Consider the following 19,829-nt stretch of genomic DNA (forward strand, 5'->3'; position numbering starts at 1 on the left):
ATCAGGGAGATAGTACAGGAGCCTGAAGACACACACTTAATATCTTAGGAATAGCATCTTCCCCTCTGCTGTCAGATTTCTGAATAATTCGTGAACACAATCTCACTATACTCTTATGCACTATTTAATTTTCATTGTAATACATAGCAACTTTTTATGCCTTGTCCTGTACTGTTTCCAGAGAAGAATAAATCTCATGGTGTATAGGTATGTTAATGATAATAAACCTGACTCAGAATGGTAGATGGATTTCAATTTGGGAAGGTGAATATTTTCTAAATATTTTTTAGCAACTGAAGGAAAAGTTATAAGGGTCTACATGTATGCAGAGAGCTGGTGAAATGGTACAGAGTAACTAAAAGCTGTGTGATGCCTTTGTCAGGCTGCATGTTTGACACCTAGCCCCAAATTCAGAAAATGTTGCATATGTCATGATATTTGTTGTTTTTGTGGCAGCAGTACCATGCAGTAAACAATGTTTATATAAAACAGTTAAATTAAAATAAGGTGGTGAGATAGTGTTCATGGGTTCAATGTCCATTCAGAAATCTGATGGCACAGGGGAAGAAGCTGTTCCTAAATCATTGAGTGTGTGCATTCAGGCACCTGTACCTCCTTCCTGATGGTAGTAACGAGAAGAGGACTTGCGTGATGGGGGTCCTTAACAATGGATGCCACAGTGACAGTGATGCAGCCAGTTATAATGCTGTCCATCATATATCTGTAGAAATTTCCAAGATTACCCCAAGGGTTGATGCCTTTGACTTTTTTGGCACAAGCCTTGGCATTCCTTCCCTGAATCTCACTGCCTAGGTACTCTTCTATTTTTAAAAATCACTTTAATGACCAAGCGTTTAATCACTTGCCCCAAACTCTCCACGACTTACTGCAAAATATTTTTCTATTTACAGACATGGCCTGACCTGCTGATCATTTCTAACATCTTTAAAGTAATAGTGTATTTTCCAATTTAGTGCCAAATTTTGCCTGCAAACGACGTACTGAAGGATTGTAAGAAGTTTATTACATTAAAAGATACAAAACAAATGTCACAAAAGGGTTAGTGAGTTGTGGGCTCCAGAACATGGTGGCACTTGCAGGTTGCCAGCACAATCTTCACCATCTTGATTTGATACAAAATGATGCATTTCACTGTACGTTTCAATACACTACATGTAACAAATGAAGTTAATCTTTATGTTTAAAAAGACTGCCTGAATGAGCAGATGGAAAGAGAAAATTCCAAGATTCTGCTAGCGACATACGACGGCATTTTGTAGGCAGCTCCCAGAACTACTAGCTGTACATCTTCTGAACTATGATTACTGCAATCTGCAGCCTGTAATTTCCCTTTAAGAAATGTAATTTTGAACCAGCAAACTAGCAAATTTACGATCTCCTGAAGGACTTGGTGAACTTTACTCTTGAAAATGCAGGTATGGCCATCACTGGGGAGCGGAAGAGAGATACTGTGTTGAGGCTCGAGAGCAGAAAACAAATCTGTGTTCAGCTCCATTACTCCATGCTGTTTAGGCGTCAAACCAGATTAAAGCATCTAAATCTAAGTCTCTCTCTCTCTCTCTTCTCGCTTCTAACTTCAGACAAGGAGGTACAGTCTTGATCCCACGCCGCCCGATTTGGGAGCAGTTGTTGCCATCGTGCTTCTGGAACTACTTCATTCACCTCAGCACTAAACTGAATCCACAACAGTAGCTTGCTTTCAGGGACTATGCAGCTCATGTTTATGTATTACAGTATTTGATTACTTTTTTATTGTTTAGTTTCTCTTTCACACATTGAATGTTTGTTGGTCTTCGTTGTGGTGTGGTTTTTCATGGATTCTACAGTGTTTCTTTGTGGTTGCCTACAAGAAGATGAATAATAAATTTGAACTTTGAAGTGTGGAGGATGATGTGGGTGTCATTTCTCGATCTGTGTGGCTCTATCTTTTTCTCAGTGTTAATTCACACTTTGTGATAGAGGACTGAGCTACTGTATTTTGACCAATTGCTGACGGATACAATCTCACCCTCAGCATAGAACCTCCTAATTCAGTCTATGATTCCCAATGTCCAGAGCTCCACAAAATGTAAGGTTAGAGAAATAGAACCACACTGTTCAACAGGAGACACATTGCACATTATATATCAGCAAGGCATGAAATGTTAATTCATCACTAGGCACTTAAGAGACAACTGTTTCTGTGCAGTGCTGAGGGGAATCATCAAATATTCCCATTTCAGACAACTACATCTGAAATCCACAGTCACATCCATGGAGGTTCAGTAAGTAGCATTGTTTTAAGATGCTTAAAAAAATACATATTGAAACTTAAAATAAAATTGCCAAATCTCGAACAGTAGACTCATCTGCAAGTATGATTTAAAGGCAGAGGCTTTAGCTGGCCTGCCTCACTCCACACTCCCAACTATCCTGTTGGTGAATGTACAGTCTCTGGAAATTAAGACCTCAGAGCAAGATTGTTGTACCAAGGGGTATCAGGAACTGTTGTGCACTTAGCTTCACAGAAACATGACTATCCCCCACCAATTTGGATGCAGCACTGCAGCTCGATGGCTTCAAGATTCTCCACGATGACAGGACAGCTGAGTCTTTTAATTAAGTGGGTGGAGTATGCTTTATGATTAATTCATTGTGGTGGACACGTGACAGTTCTGCTCACTCAACCTGCAACATCTAATGGTCAAATGTCATCCATTTTATCCACCATCATCCTGGTGGCAGTGTATATTCCGCCTCAGGCCAACGTCAGGCAGGTACTGGAAGAATTGAGCAACGTAACCAGCAGGCACGAAACTGCACACCCTGCTGCCTTCCCTATCACTGCGGGAGATTTCAACCAGGCCAGCTTAAAGAACAACTACCACCAATGTATCACCTGTGGAACCAGAGGAGCCAATACACTTGACTACTGTCATAACAAGAACACTTATGCCATTCCATAACCATATTTTGAAAAGTCCAATCATTTAGTGCTGATGACACTAAATTGAGTGGGAAAATAAAGTGCAGAGGATATGGAGAGTCTGCAGAGAGATTATAGGTAGGTTAAGTGAGGAGCAAGGGTCTGGCAGATGGAGAGCACTGTTGGTAAATGTGAGGTCATTCATTTTGGAAGGAAAAATGGAAGATCAGATTATTATTTAAATGGTAAAAGATTGCAGCATGCTGCTATGCAGAAGGACTTGGGAGTGCTTGTCCATGAATTACAAAAGGTTGGTTTGCAGGTGCAGCAGGCTATCAAGGCAAATGGAACGTTGGCCTTCATTGCTAGAGGGATTGAATTAAGAGCAGGAAGGTTATGTTGCAACTATACAGGGTACTGGTGAGGCCGTATCTGGAGTACTGTATGCAGTCTGGTCTCCTTATTTGAGGAAGGATATACTGGCAGTGGAGGTTCACCAGGATGATTTCAGAGATGAGGGGGCTAGGCAATGAGGAGGAATTGAATTGCGTCGGACTGTACTCAGTGGAATTCAGAAGAATGAGAGGATATCTTATAGAAACATATAAAATGATTAAAGGGATAGAGAAGATAGAGGCAGGAAAGTTGTTTCCACTGGTAGGTGAGACTAGAATTAGGGGACATAGCCTCAAGATTCAGGGGAGTAACTTTAGAATGGAAATGAAGAAGAACTGCTTTTCCCAGAGAGTGGTGAATCTGTGGAATTCTCTGCCCAATGAAGCAGTGGAGGCTACCTCAGTAAATGTATTTAAGACAAAGTTGGATAGACGTTTGCATAGTAGGCAATTAAGGGTTATGGGGAAAAGGCAGGTAGGTGGAGGTAAGACTATGGTCAAATCAGCCATGATCTTATTGAATGGTGGAGCAGGCTCGACTGGCCGGATGGCCGACTCCTGCCCCTATTTCTTATCTTCTTATCTGGCTGTACTTTATACTTAGTGTATAGACAGAGGCTAAAGATGCAGTATCAGTGGTGAGGACCAAGAAGGTACGGTCAAGGGAGGTGGAGGAGTGCTTACAGGACTGCTTTGAGTTGGGCTATTTAATTTTTAAAATATATACTTATTGTAATTTATAGTTCTTAATTATGTATTGCAATGTACTGCTGCTGCAAAATGACATATTTTACAACATGTGCCAGTGATAGAAGGTATTGAAACTTTTACCTCCAAGAATATAAGGAGGAGGAGGACTATAACCTAAACTGTCAGACAGGCTCAAATGCTGCACATGCAGACTCATCTGGTAGAACTGACATAATCCTTCAGATTTTACCCCATTAAAACAGATATTAAACAGATAGAGAAAGTTTATTAATGTATTTACACTATTAAGACATGTTCACATTCTTAAAGCAGCACTGAATTACATTCAGCCATCTCTATCCAGCTCTTATAATAATGAGGTTCTCATCCCACTCACCCCCATCCTCTATGTGAATACAACCTGATTCTAACACAAGCCAAGGAACGAGTCCTATGCAAATGACATCCAGCATGGATAGGTGGTGTTAATCAGGGCTAGCAGTCAAACTGTCTTCTCATCAAGAACCCTGGGCTATCGTTTCTGTAGCATGCTGCGGTCATGCTTCTTTATGATGTCAATCAAACTGTCCCCGGTCACCAGGTCTTGCTGCGCTCGCTGCTTGTTCTTCTGCTGCTCTCTACGCTGCTGCTCAATCAGGTACGGAGAGTTGAGGAGCTGTGGGGGCAGCAACGTACCTGTTGGCTTCACCCTCTTCACCAACTCCAGGAAGTGCCTGCTGCTGTTGTTATTCACAAAGGTAATGGCCGTTCCTCTGTGGCCCAAACGGCCTGCTCTCCCCACCTGCAATAACAAGTATGTACAACTTGTATTAGAGCTCAAGCACATACCGAAACTATGTTGCAGCACTTCCAATATCCCTGTGGCTGTGTCCTTCAAATATCTTTCCCCTCATAGTCTAACATGAAATAATTAACATACAGAACTCTCAAGGCAGCAAGACAAGTTGATGAGGCTATTTAAATACATGAGATTAGGGTAAAGGAGGAGATAGTTTTGGGTCTCTTATAGAGAATTAAGGTGGATAAGTCCCCAGTGGCTGATGGAATATACCCCACGTTACTGAGAAAGGCAAGAGACGAGATTACTGGGGTTTAGATCAATATCTTCATGTCCTCTCTAGCCACAGGCAAGGTCCCAGAGGACTGGCAAGTAGCTAATTTTGTTGTATTATTCAAGAAAGGAACCAGGGATAATCCTGTAACTATAGACCAGTGAGTCTAATGTCAGTGGTAGAGAAGTAACTGGAGAGAATTCTTAGGGATAAGATTTATGAGCATTTGGAAAACCATGGCCTAAGTAGGAAGAACCATCACAGCTTTGTGTAAGGCAAGTTGTGTCTTACTAACTTGATTGAGATTTTTGGGAACATGACACTGGTGATTGATGAAGGTAGAGCTCTAGATGTTGTCTACATGGATATTAGAAAGGCATTTGACAAGGTCACCCATGGGAGGCTCATCCAGAAGATTAAGATGCTTGGGATTCAGGGTGCATTGACCATTTGGATTCAGAGCTAGCTTACCCATTGAGGGTAGTGGTTGAAGGGACTCGTTTGAGCTAGAATGCGCTGCCTGGTGTGGTGGGAGAGGCGGATACATTTGGAATTCTTAATTTGGATAGGCACACGAATGTGAGGGAAATGGAAGGGTTATGGACACTGTGTAGGCAGAAAGGAACAGTTTAGATGGCCATTTGATAATTGGTTCTGCACAACATTGTGGGCTGAAGGAACTGTTCTTGTGCTGTACTGTTTTATATTTGTATGAGATTTTTATTTTTATAAATAGAGCCATAGTAATGCTGATTCTTCAAGACTAAACACACTAAAAGACTGAAATATTCTATCCAGCTCTGAGCACCACCAGAGGTAGGTCTTAGAGGGAATGGAAGAAAGTGCGGCAGCTCTCCTTTGTAGTTAGGATCTGCACATATACAGGCTATGTACAGAGATAGAGAAGAAAGTGGAAGAGATAATTAAAAGTTTTCATGTCACTGAACTTCGATGTAACGGGTAACAAAAATCAAGAAGGAAATACTGCATGGAAATACTATAGATCAATTAGCCCTCTGTGTATGTGCTTAACTCTTTTACCTAACAAAATTGGGGAAAAAAAATGGATCCCATTGAAAATATTGTATCAATTGAACCCATTGTTTTGTTGTTCCTTTTTACACCTTGTGGTGCATTGGGCAGCAACATTTCCATTTCTATAGCATTTTGTCTGGTTATTACGAGGCCCAGTTGCTAGCTGAACGCTCACCCCAGCACAGACGGAAAGCACGCAAGGAGCTGGCCGGATTCGAACCCGGAACCACTCGCCTCAAAGTCTGGTGCAGATACCACTGCACCACTGGCTGGCTAATTGAACCCATGAAAGGGGAAAATCAGACCCATCAATCCATCCAGGTCAGCATACAAGTTGGTTAGGCTAAATAGTCTCCTGCCAATTTGTGACTGTTGTAGATTTCAGAGTTTGGAACAAGAGAGCACAGTAAAAGGAAGTGAGGAATTCACACAGTGAAACAGCATTACCTGGTGTACATATTCATCCATGGTGCGTGGCATATCGAAGTTCACAACCAGTCTGACGTTGACAAGATCTAGCCCTCTCCCAAGAACTCCTGTGCTGACTACAACTTCATAGTCTCCTTGAAGCAGACCCTGGAAAAGATACACATCAGCAAGTCCTGGGGAAATGATGTTGAGCAGTAACTCACCTTTGTAATCACTTAAATGCACCCCCTCCGTCCCAAATTCCTCCCCCTGCAGAACATCATATTCACCCGCCAGTGAGAATGGTAAAATTTGCTAAAGTGCCAAAAAAAGCCCAGAGTAAAGCAGAAAAGGAAGGAAGCAGCAAATCTGTAGCAGCTCAACTTCCGGGCAGCAAAAAGAAAGTCTAATTAATTTAAATTTTTTCCCTGAAATATTTAGTACAATCCCCAGTTGGAGTTTATGTCGCTGGAGACAGAGTTTACGTTGCACTAAAATCCCAAAATTAAATATGGTAAATGCAAGCATTAGCAAGCTAGCCTAGAAATAGCACCGATGGAAACTGTTAGTCTACTGTGAAAACCCAGCTGTTTATTAATGATTTTCCAGGAACAAATGAAACATTATAACATAAGAATAAGGTGTTAATATTTAACCACAGTAGGTGGAATCTGATGGAAAGCCTTCTGCCATGGCAAACATGTATCCCACTAATTCATAATGTCTTCTACTAAATCTTCTACTGTTTCAGTTTATGATACATAATGGATAATCTTCCAGTTGCAGTATGGGTTCAGACTGCCAGCACTCCAGCTATGGCTCAGAGGATTATTCTTTCCAAATGAGGGGTTCAAATTTCACTTCAGAAGCTTGAGTACAGAAATATGATGGACAACTGCACTACTGCAGTGATGAGAAGCTGGCGTAGAAATCAATTTACCTTTTTTTTGCTCTCAGATAAAATGGGTGGACACAAAATATCAAATGCCACTATTTAAGAGGGGGGTAAAAACAAGCTTCTTGGCTGATCAACATAACTGAAACAGTGTGGGCATCTACATGTATCTAGCTTCATTTGATTCTACTATGCTTTTGGATGTCTTAATCTTGAGGTTAAGGATGACTTCGTTTCACTATAAAGGTTGTGCAATTCTGAGATGGATAATGAGGTCAATAAGGAACTACTAGTGGGGTGGGTGAAACTTGTTGGAGAATTTCAATTGGAGATTAGAGAGGTTATACATTCCTTTCAAATGTATATCCTCTCTAACATTCCTTCCTGAAGATATCTGCGATTTCCTATCATGGAGATTCAAGATTCTTGATGCTTTACTGGATATCCTTTGACTAGATATGGCCAGGGATTTCTACTGGTCAATAAGGAAGCTACATTTTCTCAGTGAGTCTTTACGAACACTCAAACCATTTTATATCTTCTGGAAATCTCTAATTATGAGGAATTCTGTATAGCACACTTACTTCAGAATAAGGTGTCAGCACAGGACAACCTGGCTGTCTACCAGAGCTGGTTGTGTGTGACTGGAGCCTGGAGTCAAACATGGACTTACAGAATTCAGGGGAGACATCCAGAGGTTATGCAGATTTCTAAATTGGATCTAAATTTCTAACATGGATCACCTAGGCCTGATGAGTTCCTCCAGCATTTTGTGAGTGTTGCTTTGGATTTCCTGCATTGCAGATTTTCTCAGGTAGGGATCAGTGTTGCCTGGTAGATCACAAGATTAGTAGTGGATACAGTCTTTGTCTTCAAATGCTTTTTCTTTTTTTTTCAGCTGAACACCGAGCTGGAGCAGTAGAAGTAATGGTTAATTATATCTTCAATGCCTGTCTTCACTGAGAAGTTGTTCTCAAGTTATGGGAAAAAATCCATTTCTCCCCAGTTTTGCAATGTGAATCTTGCAGGGGTGGAAGGTAATATCATGCATTGGAAGCAGCTTGGTGCTTGACCTTTGCCTCAGTTTAAGGTCTATACTTTTTATGCTAGAGTACAAAAATACAACTGCAGATGCTGTGGATCAAAGGATACGTACACAACGCTGGAAGAACTCAGCAGGTCAGGTAGCATCCGTGAGAAAAGAGTAGCCAATGTTTCGGGCTGAAGTACAATATGCTAGAGTAAAGCAAAATGTTAAGAAAATTTTCCACTATCTCTCCTTGTTGAACTCTTGAAAGCTTCAGAAAGGCTAGTAGTTGGTGCTGTTCCCTACTGTTTTCTTCAGTTTGTTGCTTAGTGAGGGTCACATCCATTGCAGTCACTGCAGTCATTGAATCTGTGCTATGACCCTGGAGTGAATTGTTTGGCCACTGGAAGGGGGAGCCTTGTGTCATCTTTCCTTAAGTGGAGTACAATCGAACATCACTTTTCTTGAAAGTCACAATGGAAGTGGCTTTGAGAACCTTGGCAGGCCCCCCTCTTCCTTGACCAAGTCATGAATTTTTGCCAGTACTTCCCTGTGCTTTAGAACTTCAACATGGATCTCATTCTACGGGGCTTGATAGTTCACAGTTAGTGTTCCACTTTTTCAGATGTCTGTTAGACTGGGGCAGCACCAGATGTAGTGGATAATTTTAGTGGTTTCAAAGACAGAATTGTACTTTTGGAGATCTCCTCAAGTGCTCCTTTTCATATCCAGGGTCTATCCTGACAAACTCTTTTCCATTCTTGACTCCCAATGGAGTGGATCATTTCCCTAGATGGTCATCAGTTAGTTGCTGGATCTCCCCATGTCATTCCACTGACCATCTGGCCTTTAGCTCACATTTTTGTTGGCGATATCAGTCAAGTCACAATATACAGGTGGATTTAAATTTATTTCCTTTTCTTCCAATATCTCATTTGTATTGGGCAGTGTTGCTGCTTCATAGCTCTGATGACTCGGGTTCAATCTTGATCTCTGGAGCAGTCAGCAGGTGGGTTGTATGTCTGCCGAGTCTATGCATGTTTCTGCTGGTATCCCACATCTCACTGATGTGCTAAAAGATAAAATGTCTGTTGGATACCCTTTGGTATAAGTGATTATACCCAGTGGTTATTTGAGTGAGATGAAGGAAAGGGGATAGCACTGATGGGATTGCTCTGTTGGATGCTGACATGTATCCGAGGAGCGAAATAGTCTTCTGTGCAAGGGAGGAAGGCAGGCTGTTCTTTGAGACATTTTCCTAAATAACAAATCCTAGGAGTCTTTTAGACCTCATCAGAAACGCATGTCAATAGTGATCGGAAAAATGAACCCAGGATAAGTTTCTCTTTTCCAAATGTACAGAGGGGCACAAATTCCCATGGGGAGAATACAAACTCTGTCCTTGTTCTGATTGGCTGAACTGATTCCAAGCAAAGGTGGACGCTGGACAATGAGATTTAGTAAAACACTGCACTAATCATGCACTGGAAGTCAGTCTTCATTTACCTGTAGGATCTGGTTCCGATCGCACTGGGCCTTGTCGGAGTGAATGGCCACTGACTTCAGGCCAGTGATCGTCTCCACGGCATCGGACAGCAGATCAGCTCCCAATTTGCAGTCCACAAATACCAGCACAGGTGGGTGAAACAGTTTGCCATCCTGTACAAGTGCAATAAACAGAAAACTCATTAAAATTTCTACCTTACAAATGATCTGTATGTTACCACAACGGGCAGATATTCATATTTCCTTATAGAAGGTTGCTGTTTGGTCCATTGGCCCTACGCTTGCAGAGCAATTCCACCAATTCCTTACCTCATTTATTTCCCTTAACCATTCCCCTCCCACAGATATCATCAACCCCCCCCCCCCCCATTCTCTTATCACCCACATCCACACCAAGGATAATTTACGGTAGTCAATTAAACTGCAGACCAATAAATCTTTAGCATGTGGGAGGAAACTGGAGCATACAGGGCTGGGGTGTCGGGGAGGAGAACCTACATAGTCACAGGATGAACATGCGAACTCCACACCAACAGCTTCAGAGGGCAGAATACAACTGGCTTTGCTGGAGTTGAGAAGCTACAGCTGTCTGCTGTGCCATTGCACCCAGGATACCACACAGCAGCCGGGCAAGCCTGGACAAACACATCCCCACTCTCTCCTTTCTTCACAACAGGGAATCCTGTGATGACAAAGTATAACCATAGATTGTCCCTGCCAGCTGAGACCGGCTAATTCCTCACAAATCGAAGACCAAACTTGGCTCAGTTCCTGAATTTCTCACCACATTTTATATGTAAATGGAACACAGCTGTTCCCCAATAGTTCCTTACCACATATAGGGCTGGAATGGAGACTTTCTATTTTTAATTCACACAAAACAATTCCAAGTCTACTTACATTCAGAATCTCAAATAGCTTTTTCTTCTTAGATGGCTCCTCCACCCACAGGATGATCTGACGGACATTAGAACAAGGCTGGTTCATTTCTCCAACTGTAATCCTGATGGGATCCTGCAGGAAATGGCTGGCCAGCTGCTGGATGCCTGCTGGGATGGTGGCAGAGACAAGAATTGTTTGATGCTCCTCGGGCGTTTGCTCCAAGATATCCAACACCTGTTGCTGGAAACCCATCTTCAACATCGTATCCACCTCAACAAAAGATCATGCACTTATGTTTTATTGCCAGCAACTGTGCAGCATGTATGTTAATTGTTCTTTTCAGGACTGGCAAGATCAGCCTTTAGTTTCCCAAAAGCTATAGTGGGCTGCCTTCTATAACAACCATGATCCATCAGTGGATCCATCCTCATAGTACTACAGGAGACTTAAACCTAGTGATACTGACAATATATTTCCAAATAATATATTTCAAAATAATGACAATATATTTCCAAATTGGGGTGCATGTGACGAACAGGTGATACTCCCTTACAGCGACCACTTTTGGGGATCTAAGTGGCTAACTTACTTAATGCCCATTATGCTGTTGGCATTTAGGGCAGCAATGAAAGACTTCCATTTCTGTCTGGCCACACCGTTGATCACAGAGAAAGAAAGATTCTTCATTGCTGTTTCAATAACAACTTTTTTCTGACCAATTAGGGTTGTTAGTCCTGAGCTGCACCCCTGAATGTGGAGACTCTTAGTCTGGCTCTACCCTGATTGGCCTGGGTGACCCTACCATGAGCCAAAGCATAAAGCCCCGTCTCCAGCCAACAGAGTTCTCCGAGTCTTTGAGGCACATCAGCCTCCAAACCACAACAAGGCTGTAGTCCTCTTGGATGATAAGCCACTTCAGAATCCATAAAACCAAAGTGAGAACAAGTCATCCTTGATCATAAAGGACAGCCCAAGAAGAAGAAATGCATGAAATCCAACACAAAGCATCTTTAACATGGGCTATGGGGTCTTTCACTGGCAGGATTAGTTGTTAACTGGAACAATGCTATAATTGGAGACTACACTGGATATATGGAGAGGGCTAGATAAAGGTTAGGGAAAAGGGAAGGCAAGTGTGATTTGTATTATCTCCACATGGAAAATAAACTCAGGTATGCATTGGTTGGTTGAGAAGCCTGCTTTCATGTTGTTACTTCTGCACATTGTTCCCACAATGGTCTCCTACAAATCAATTCCTATCAATGCATAGGTACTAGAATACCATGTATAGTTCTGGTCACCCTGCTACAGCAAGGATGCCATTAAATTGGAAAGGGTACAGAAAAGATATGAGAATGTTACCTGGAGTGGATGGTTTGAGTAATAAAGAGAGACTAGATTGGCTAGGACTTTTCCCTGAAGCATAGGAGGCTGAGTGGTGATCTTACAGAGGTTTTAAAATCATGAGGGTATTGATAAGATAAATGTTATTTTCCCCCACGGTAAAAACTAGTGGGCACAGGTTTAAAGTGAGAGGGCAAAGATTTAAAGAGCATCTGAGGGGCAAGATTTCCCCTCACACAGAGGCTGATGGGTATATGGAACAAGTTGCCAGATGCCAGTGGTAGAGGTAGGTACAATTACAAAATTTAAAGGATTTTTGGGCAGGTACAAAGATTGGCAAGACAGGGATATGGGCCAACATGGGCAAATAGATTCAACTCAGTTAGAAAAGTTGGTTAGTATGGATAAGGGTTATGGACAAGCTGAAGAGCCTGCTTTCTGTGCTGTTCCGTAATCGCTGCTTGAGCAGTTGAATTAGGGAGTAAAACACCTTCAGCACCATCTCATCAAACAATTACAGGACATGTCCAGCAGAGTCAAAGTATTCCAATAACACAGTAAAACATTATGATGAGAGGTGCCAAGAGGCTGTTTAGTCTGGCTAGAGTATCTACAGCTGAAGGGGGAAGTCTCAGAATAAGTGGCTTGCCAATTTGGCCTGAAACCAGGGTGAATCTCTTTACTCCAGTTTAAGGATCTTCTGCTCCAGAGGGCAGTGAATCCTCATTCACCAAGTATATTTAAGGCTGAGATTGAAAGACATCTGGTGCTGAGGGGAATCAAAGGTGATTTGTACTGGGCAAGAAAGTGATTCAGATGTCTAGTACAACCTTAAACAACAACAGAGGAAGACTGGATGGACTATATTGCTTCCCTCAGCATATATTCTCAGGAAAACTATCCCAAGCCCAGTACAATAGTAGGTAGCAATTCAAGATTATCAGCTTGTGGCTTCTCATGGGGTCAATACTGCTTAGAGTGGATTAAGAGCAGTCCAACTCATTTCAGCTTGAAAGAGTGGGGTAAGAGGTAATCAGCTAAGCTGGTTTGATCCTGCCTCAAGAGTACTGAATTCCAAAATGTCTCTAAAAGGAGAACACTTTTATATGGAGAGACTAGATAGGCTAGGTCTTCTCCCTGAAGTGTGGCAACCTGAGAAAACTTACCTCATCAACCACCACAATCTGCAGTCCACAAAGGCTGATGGCTTCTTGCTTCAGTATTTCCAGCAGTCGGCCAGGGGTGGCAATAATAACCTGCAGAACAGATCTACCAATCAAAATTTAACATCCTGCAGAGAGGGCTGTTAGAGGAGAGGCACTCCTAGAATGGGTGGAATGGATTGAGATGGGCCGAAGGGCAGTCTGAGGGGAAAAGATGGAAAAGGAGTAAACAGCTTGAAGGGAAGGAACCATTATGAACATCAGACCATTGCAAAGTACACATTATGGATTGTCAGAGTGAATGAAGGGAAGAGGAGGTGGTTCTGACTAAAGTTAGCAATATGACCAAAAAGGGAAGGAATGATAGTCCCTTAGGGAGGGGATGGGATAGGACAAGGTGCAGAAGGCAGGCAGAAAAGCCTCCACGAGTGAGAAGAGATCGACAAACTGCCCATGGAGAACATGAAGAAGAGGCTGGTGGAAATCAGCCACAGATATCGGTTTGGAGGGGGAAGTCCTGTGTTGCCCTGATTCTCCACAATAATTTTGAAATAGCAGAGAAAAAAAATTATACAGTATTCAATGATGTGATGCCTACTATGTTTTAGACTGGAAAACACCAAAGGAAATGTCCTATATTAAACAATCTAGTGTTAGTTACTGCCTTTCTTTGTCCTGCTTTCAAATGCCCTTGCAAGAGCCCACATATAGCTAGCTGGCCCAGCTCAGCATTACAACAGACTGTTACTGAGAAAAACCTTCCCCCAACTACTAAAACGGAGACAGCAGATGAGTAGCAGTAACACAAAGCTGGAAGATTAATTCATGGGTGGAGCACAACCTACAAAGTGGAGACCTAAATACCGGTCATGAGTGGTTGGGTTAACATTAACTCAGCTTTGTAATTGGAGGATAAAGTCTTACTCCAAAATTGGAGCATAAAATCCTGACCAATTTCTCTCAACTGCCTTGGTTGATGTGCCTAATAAAGTGGCCACTAAGTGTACATCTACCCATTAATACAAATATCTAACCAGCAAATCACGTGGCTGCAACTCAATGCTCAAAAACATGGTTAAGAGGTTCAGTTGTTGTTCAGGCCAAACATAAGAATGGGGAAGAAATGTGACCCAAGTGATCTTGGTGATTTTGACCATGGATAACCATGTGTTACCACAGTTGTGTCCAGAAGAACTTTTCTGAATGCACAACACATTGAACCTTGAAGTGGATGGGCTACATCATCTGAAGACTACATACATTTACTCAGTGGCCAGTTTATTAGGTACAGAAGGCTGTTAGCTGTAAAGGGTTTGCAATGTGTTGAGATTGTGAAGCTGCCGTTTGCTATACCCAGGATCTACAATATGGAAGTGTTTTGAACAGGAAGTCTGACCACATGGCAGACACCTTGCATATTAAACCATTATATTCACAAATCTTCATCTGACAGCTGAAGTGTACAGAATTAATCTGCATTTAGGATGCCATTGTGGTATGGTAGTCTAATAATCAAGTTCATATTAGTATCATGATTAGGGAAACTAATCTGGAATACATTAATGTTGTGGCTACGTTAAACCGTAACACACTGGAGCAGAATTAGGCTATTCAGCCATCAGCCCTACAAAGCTACTCCATTTGCTCATGGCTGATTTATTTTCCTCTCAAACACATTCTCCTGTATTCTCCCTGTAACCTTTGATGTCCTTATTAATCAATAATTCATTACTCTCCGGTTTAAATATATACCCATTGACAAGGTCTCCAGAGCAGCCTGTGGCAATGAATTTCACAGATTCACCACACTTTCTGTAAAGAAATTCTGTGTATTCTGTTGTAAAAGAACTTCCTTCTAGTATGAAGCTGTGCTCGCTGGTTTTATTCCCTTAATCTGTCCAAGACTTCCTGCAGACTCAATGCTTCCTCTGCACTGCTTGGCCCTCCACCAATTTTTGTATTGTCTGCATAAAGCTGTAAGTTCTGTCATTCCTATCATTAGCACACAACATGAAAAGTAGCGGACCCAACATCGACCCCTGTGGTATGCTACTAGTCTCTGGGAGGCAGCAGCCCACCAGGAAAGTTCCTGGACTAATCATCTTAGTGAGTGTGTTTGAATACTTTATAGAATCACAGACTATCAGAGCATAAGAGGTCATTCTGTCCAATGTACCAATGACGGATGATGGATCTTTGAAAGAATAATCTGATTAGCCCCACTTTCTTATTACAATTTACCTTTTATGTACCCTTTCACTCCTCTTTTGAATGGTTCACTCCTGATATAACAACTTACAAAGTAGAAAATAATAACATCTTTCATCTGGAATTTATGATGAACCCCATCACCCAGGGCATGCCCTTTTCTCATTGCTACCATCAGGGAGGAGGTACAGAAGCCTGAAGGCACACACTCAATGATTCAAGAATAGCTTCTTCCCATCTGCCATCAGATTTCAAAATGGACATTCAACCCATTAACATTACCTTACTCATTTACTATAATTCACAGTTTTTATTTATGTATTGAAATGTACTGTTGCCACATAACAACAAATTTCATGACATGTGCTGGTCATATTAAACCCAATCCTCATCACTCTGTCACTAGAAACAGTTTCCTCCCATTTACCATTTTTTTTCTGTTTAGTCACCTACATTAAGCCTTTCAACCTTCTCCACCAATTCTTTCATAGAACTTGAATGCGCGTAGTGTCAGAAATAAGACAGATGAGCTTGAAGCTCAGATGAAAATGGGGAACTACGATATTGTTGGGATAACGGAGACAAGGCTGCAAGGGGATCAGATCTGGGAATTGAGTGTACCAGGGTATACGTGCTATTGTAGAGACAGAAATATGGGAAGAGGGGGTGGGGTGGCCCTGTTGGTGAGGAATGAGATTCAGTCCTTAGCAAGAGGTGACTTGGGAACAGGGGAAGTAGAGTCTGTGTGGATTGAGCTGAGGAACAGTAAGGGTAAAAAAGACCCTAATGGGTGTTGTGTATAGGCCCCCAAACAGTAGCGTGGATATTGGGTACAAGTTGATTAGGGAGTTAACATTGGCATGTGCTAAAGGTAATGCAGTCGTTATGGGAGATTTCAACATGCAGGTGAACTGGGAGAATCAGGTAGGTGCTGGACCCCAGGATAGGGAGTTTGTGAAGTGTCTAAGGGATGTATTTTTGGAACAGCTTGTGCTTGAGCCAACCAGGAATGAGGCTATTTTGGACTTGGTGATGTGTAATGAACAGGAATTGATAAGTGATCTTGAAGTAAAGGAGCCATTAGGAAGTAGTGATCATAACATGATAAGTTTTTATCTACAATTTGAGAGGGATAAGGGCAGATCAGAGGTGTCAGTGTTGCAATTAAATAAAGGAGACTATGGAGCCATGAGGGAAGAGCTGGCCAAAGTTAAATGGGCGGATGCCCTGGCAGGAAAGACAGTGGATCAGCAGTGGCAGATATTCTTGGGGATAATACAAAAGATGCAAAAGCAGTTCATTCCAATGAGAAGGAAGGATTCAAAGAGGGGGAAGGGGCTACAGTGGTTGACAAAGGAAGTCAGAGATTGTATAGCATTAAAGAAAAAGAAGTATGACAGGGCTAAGATGAGTGGGAATACAGATGATTGGGAAAGTTTTAAGGAACAGCAGATCTTAACTAAAAAAGCAATACGGACAGAAAAAATCAGGTATGAGCTCAGTCTAGCCAGGAGTATAAAAGAGGATAGCAAAAGCTTTTTTAGCTATGTGAAGAGAAAGAAGATAGTTAAGAACAATGTTGGCCCCTTGAAGAATGAATTGGGAGAAATTGTTATGGGAAACAGGGAAATGGCAACAGAATTTAATGCGTACTTTAGATCTGTCTTCACCAGGGAGGACACAAGCAATCTCCCAGATGTATGGATGGGCCAGGGTCATAAGATATCAGAGGAATTGAGACAGATTGACATTAGGAAAGAAACTGTGATGAGTAGACTGGTAGGACTGAAGGCTAATAAGTCCCCGGGTCCAGATGGTCTGCATCCGAGGGTTCTAAAAGAAGTGGCTCAGGAAATTGCGGATGCATTGGTAATCATTTTCCAATGTTTCTTAGATTCAGGATCAGTTCCTGAAGATTGAAGAGCGGCTAATGTTATCCCACTTTTCAAGAAGGGAGGGAAGGAGAAAACGGAGAACTATCGCCCTGTTAGCCTAACGTCAGTCGTGGGGAAGATGCTTGAGTCCATTATCAAGGACGAAACAGTGGCACATCTTGATGGCAGTAATAGGATTAGGCCGAGCCAGCATGGATTTACCAAGGGCAAATCATGCTTGACTAATCTGTTGGGAGTTTTTTTGAGGGTGTAACAAGGATGTTAGACGAGGGTAAGCCAGTGGATGTTGTGTACCTAGATTTTCAGAAGGCATTCGATAAGGTGCCACATAGGAGATTGGTGAGTAAAATCAGAGCTCATGGCATTGGGGGCAGGGTTTCAACATGGATAGAAAACTGGTTGGCAGATAGAAAGCAAAGGGTAGCAGTGAATGGGTGTTTCTCGGACTGGCTGGAGGTGACTAGTGGGGTACCACAGGGCTCTGTATTGGGACCACAGCTCTGTACGATTTATGTCAACGATTTAGATGAGGGCATTGAAAACTTTATCAGCAAGTTTGCTGACGATACTAAACTGGGTGGCAGTGTGACATGCGAAGAGGACATTAGGAGAATACGGGGAGACTTGGATAGGCTGGGTGAGTGAGCAGATACTTGGCAGATGTCATTCAATGTGAATAAATGTGAAGTTATCCACTTTGGAAGCAGGAACAAGAGGGCAGAGTATTGTCTGAATGGTGTAGAGTTAGGTAAGGGAGAAATGCAAAGAGACCTAGGAGTCCTAGTTCACCAGTCAATGAAGGTGAATGAGCAAGGTCAACAGGCGGTGAAGAGGGCAAATGGAATGTTGGCCTTTGTTACAAGGGGAATTGAGTACAAGAGCAAGGATGTCCTTTTGCATTTGTACAGGGCCCTGGTGAGACCACACCTGGAATATTGCGTACAGTTTTGGTCTCCAGGTTTAAGGAAGGACGTTCTGGCAATTGAGGAAGTGCAGCGTAGATTCACTAGGTTGATTCCTGGGATGGCAGGGCTGTCTTACGCAGAGAGATTGGAGAGATTGGGCTTGTACATGCTGGAATTGAGGAGATTGAGAGGGGATCTGATTGAAAGGTTTAAGATAATTAAAGGATTTGATAGGATTGAGGCGGGAAATATGTTCCAGATGTTGGGAGAGTCCAGTACCAGAGGGCGTGGATTGAGAATAAGAGGTCAGTTATTTAAAACAGAGTTGAGGAAGAGCTTCTTCTCCCAGAGAGTTGTGGAGGTGTGGAATGCACTGCCTCGGAAGATGGTGGAGGCCAATTCTCTGGATGCTTTCAAGAAGGAGCTAGATAGATATCTGATGGATGGGGGAATCAAGGGATATGGGGACAAGGCAGGGACTGGGTATTGATAGTGAATGATCAGCCATGATCTCAGAATGGCGGTGCAGACTCGAGGGGCCGAATGGTCTACTTCTGCACCTATTGTCTATTGTCTATTCATTCCATTATCAGTCTAGAAAATTTCTTCTGCACCCTCCTCTAGATTGCCAGCCTGCTGAAAGTGCTGTGGCAGAATACTTCACCTGTGGTCATATTAGTAACATATAAAGGTTTAGCTTAATTTCCTTCGGGGCAGTACAGTAGTGCAGCGATTCGTGCAACATTTTACAGTACACCGTGTAAGCTCGGGGTTCAATTCCTACCATTGTACTGTCTGTAAGGAAGTTATACATTCTCCCCATGACCTCATGGATTTCCTCCATATGCTCCAGTTCCTCCCACATTCCAAAGACAGAGGTTAGGGTTAGTAAGTTGTGGGCATGCTATGTCGGTGCTGGAAGCATGGAGCTACTTGCAAGCTGCCCCAGCATATCCCTGACACAAGCAATGCATTCCACTGTGTTTCAATGTACGTGACAAATAAAACTAATCCTTATCTTCTTCTGTAATTACTCTGGTTGTAACACCAAGTTTCTTCTGCAAACTTCTAACCTGACCCAGTTTAAAAATAGTCAGTAAATTACAAAAACAGGCTGCCCCATATTAATATCCACGAACCTCTCAGATCAACATTAAATCTCAACTGGTTCCCTCCAGAAACATGCTGTATTTTGCACGTTGGGTAGGATCTGGCTCCATACCCACATCAATGTAGTGGTTCTCTACTACATTTTAGATGGGCCATAAACTTACTGAAGCATAGCACTCTGCTACCAGCAATTTGGAAAGAAATCACAGCAACACTATGTCAAAGAAACCAAGGGCAATAATCCTATTAGTGAAAACACACCCCAAAAATTAATTCCCTTTGAGGACCAGGTTAAGAAACATTTTCGGCACTGTCACAGGACACCACCTTTTACAACCTTTCCCCTTACTTCCTGAGATGACATATT

The 19,829-nt window shown here is 42.3% G+C and overlaps 1 protein-coding gene across 4 annotated transcripts in view; it reads right to left on the bottom strand.

Annotated features, from left to right (window-relative positions):
* Positions 1–1,002: 1,002 nt before the first annotated feature.
* The window catches only part of ddx59 (DEAD (Asp-Glu-Ala-Asp) box polypeptide 59), a 41,620-nt gene continuing 22,793 nt past the window's right edge, over positions 1,003–19,829 (bottom strand). For all 4 annotated transcript variants that reach the window (XM_059953803.1, XM_059953802.1, XM_059953805.1 and 1 more), the window contains exons 4-8: positions 13,348–13,437; positions 10,856–11,107; positions 9,956–10,108; positions 6,567–6,695; positions 1,003–4,813 (exon numbers count right to left, since the gene is read on the bottom strand). In XM_059953803.1, coding sequence (XP_059809786.1) covers positions 4,544–4,813; positions 6,567–6,695; positions 9,956–10,108; positions 10,856–11,107; positions 13,348–13,437 — 894 coding nt within the window. In that variant the 3' untranslated portion in view covers positions 1,003–4,543. The remainder of the gene's footprint in view (positions 4,814–6,566; positions 6,696–9,955; positions 10,109–10,855; positions 11,108–13,347; positions 13,438–19,829) is intronic.

Source organism: Hypanus sabinus, chromosome 29, assembly GCF_030144855.1.
Source record: "Hypanus sabinus isolate sHypSab1 chromosome 29, sHypSab1.hap1, whole genome shotgun sequence".
NCBI lineage: Eukaryota > Metazoa > Chordata > Chondrichthyes > Myliobatiformes > Dasyatidae > Hypanus > Hypanus sabinus.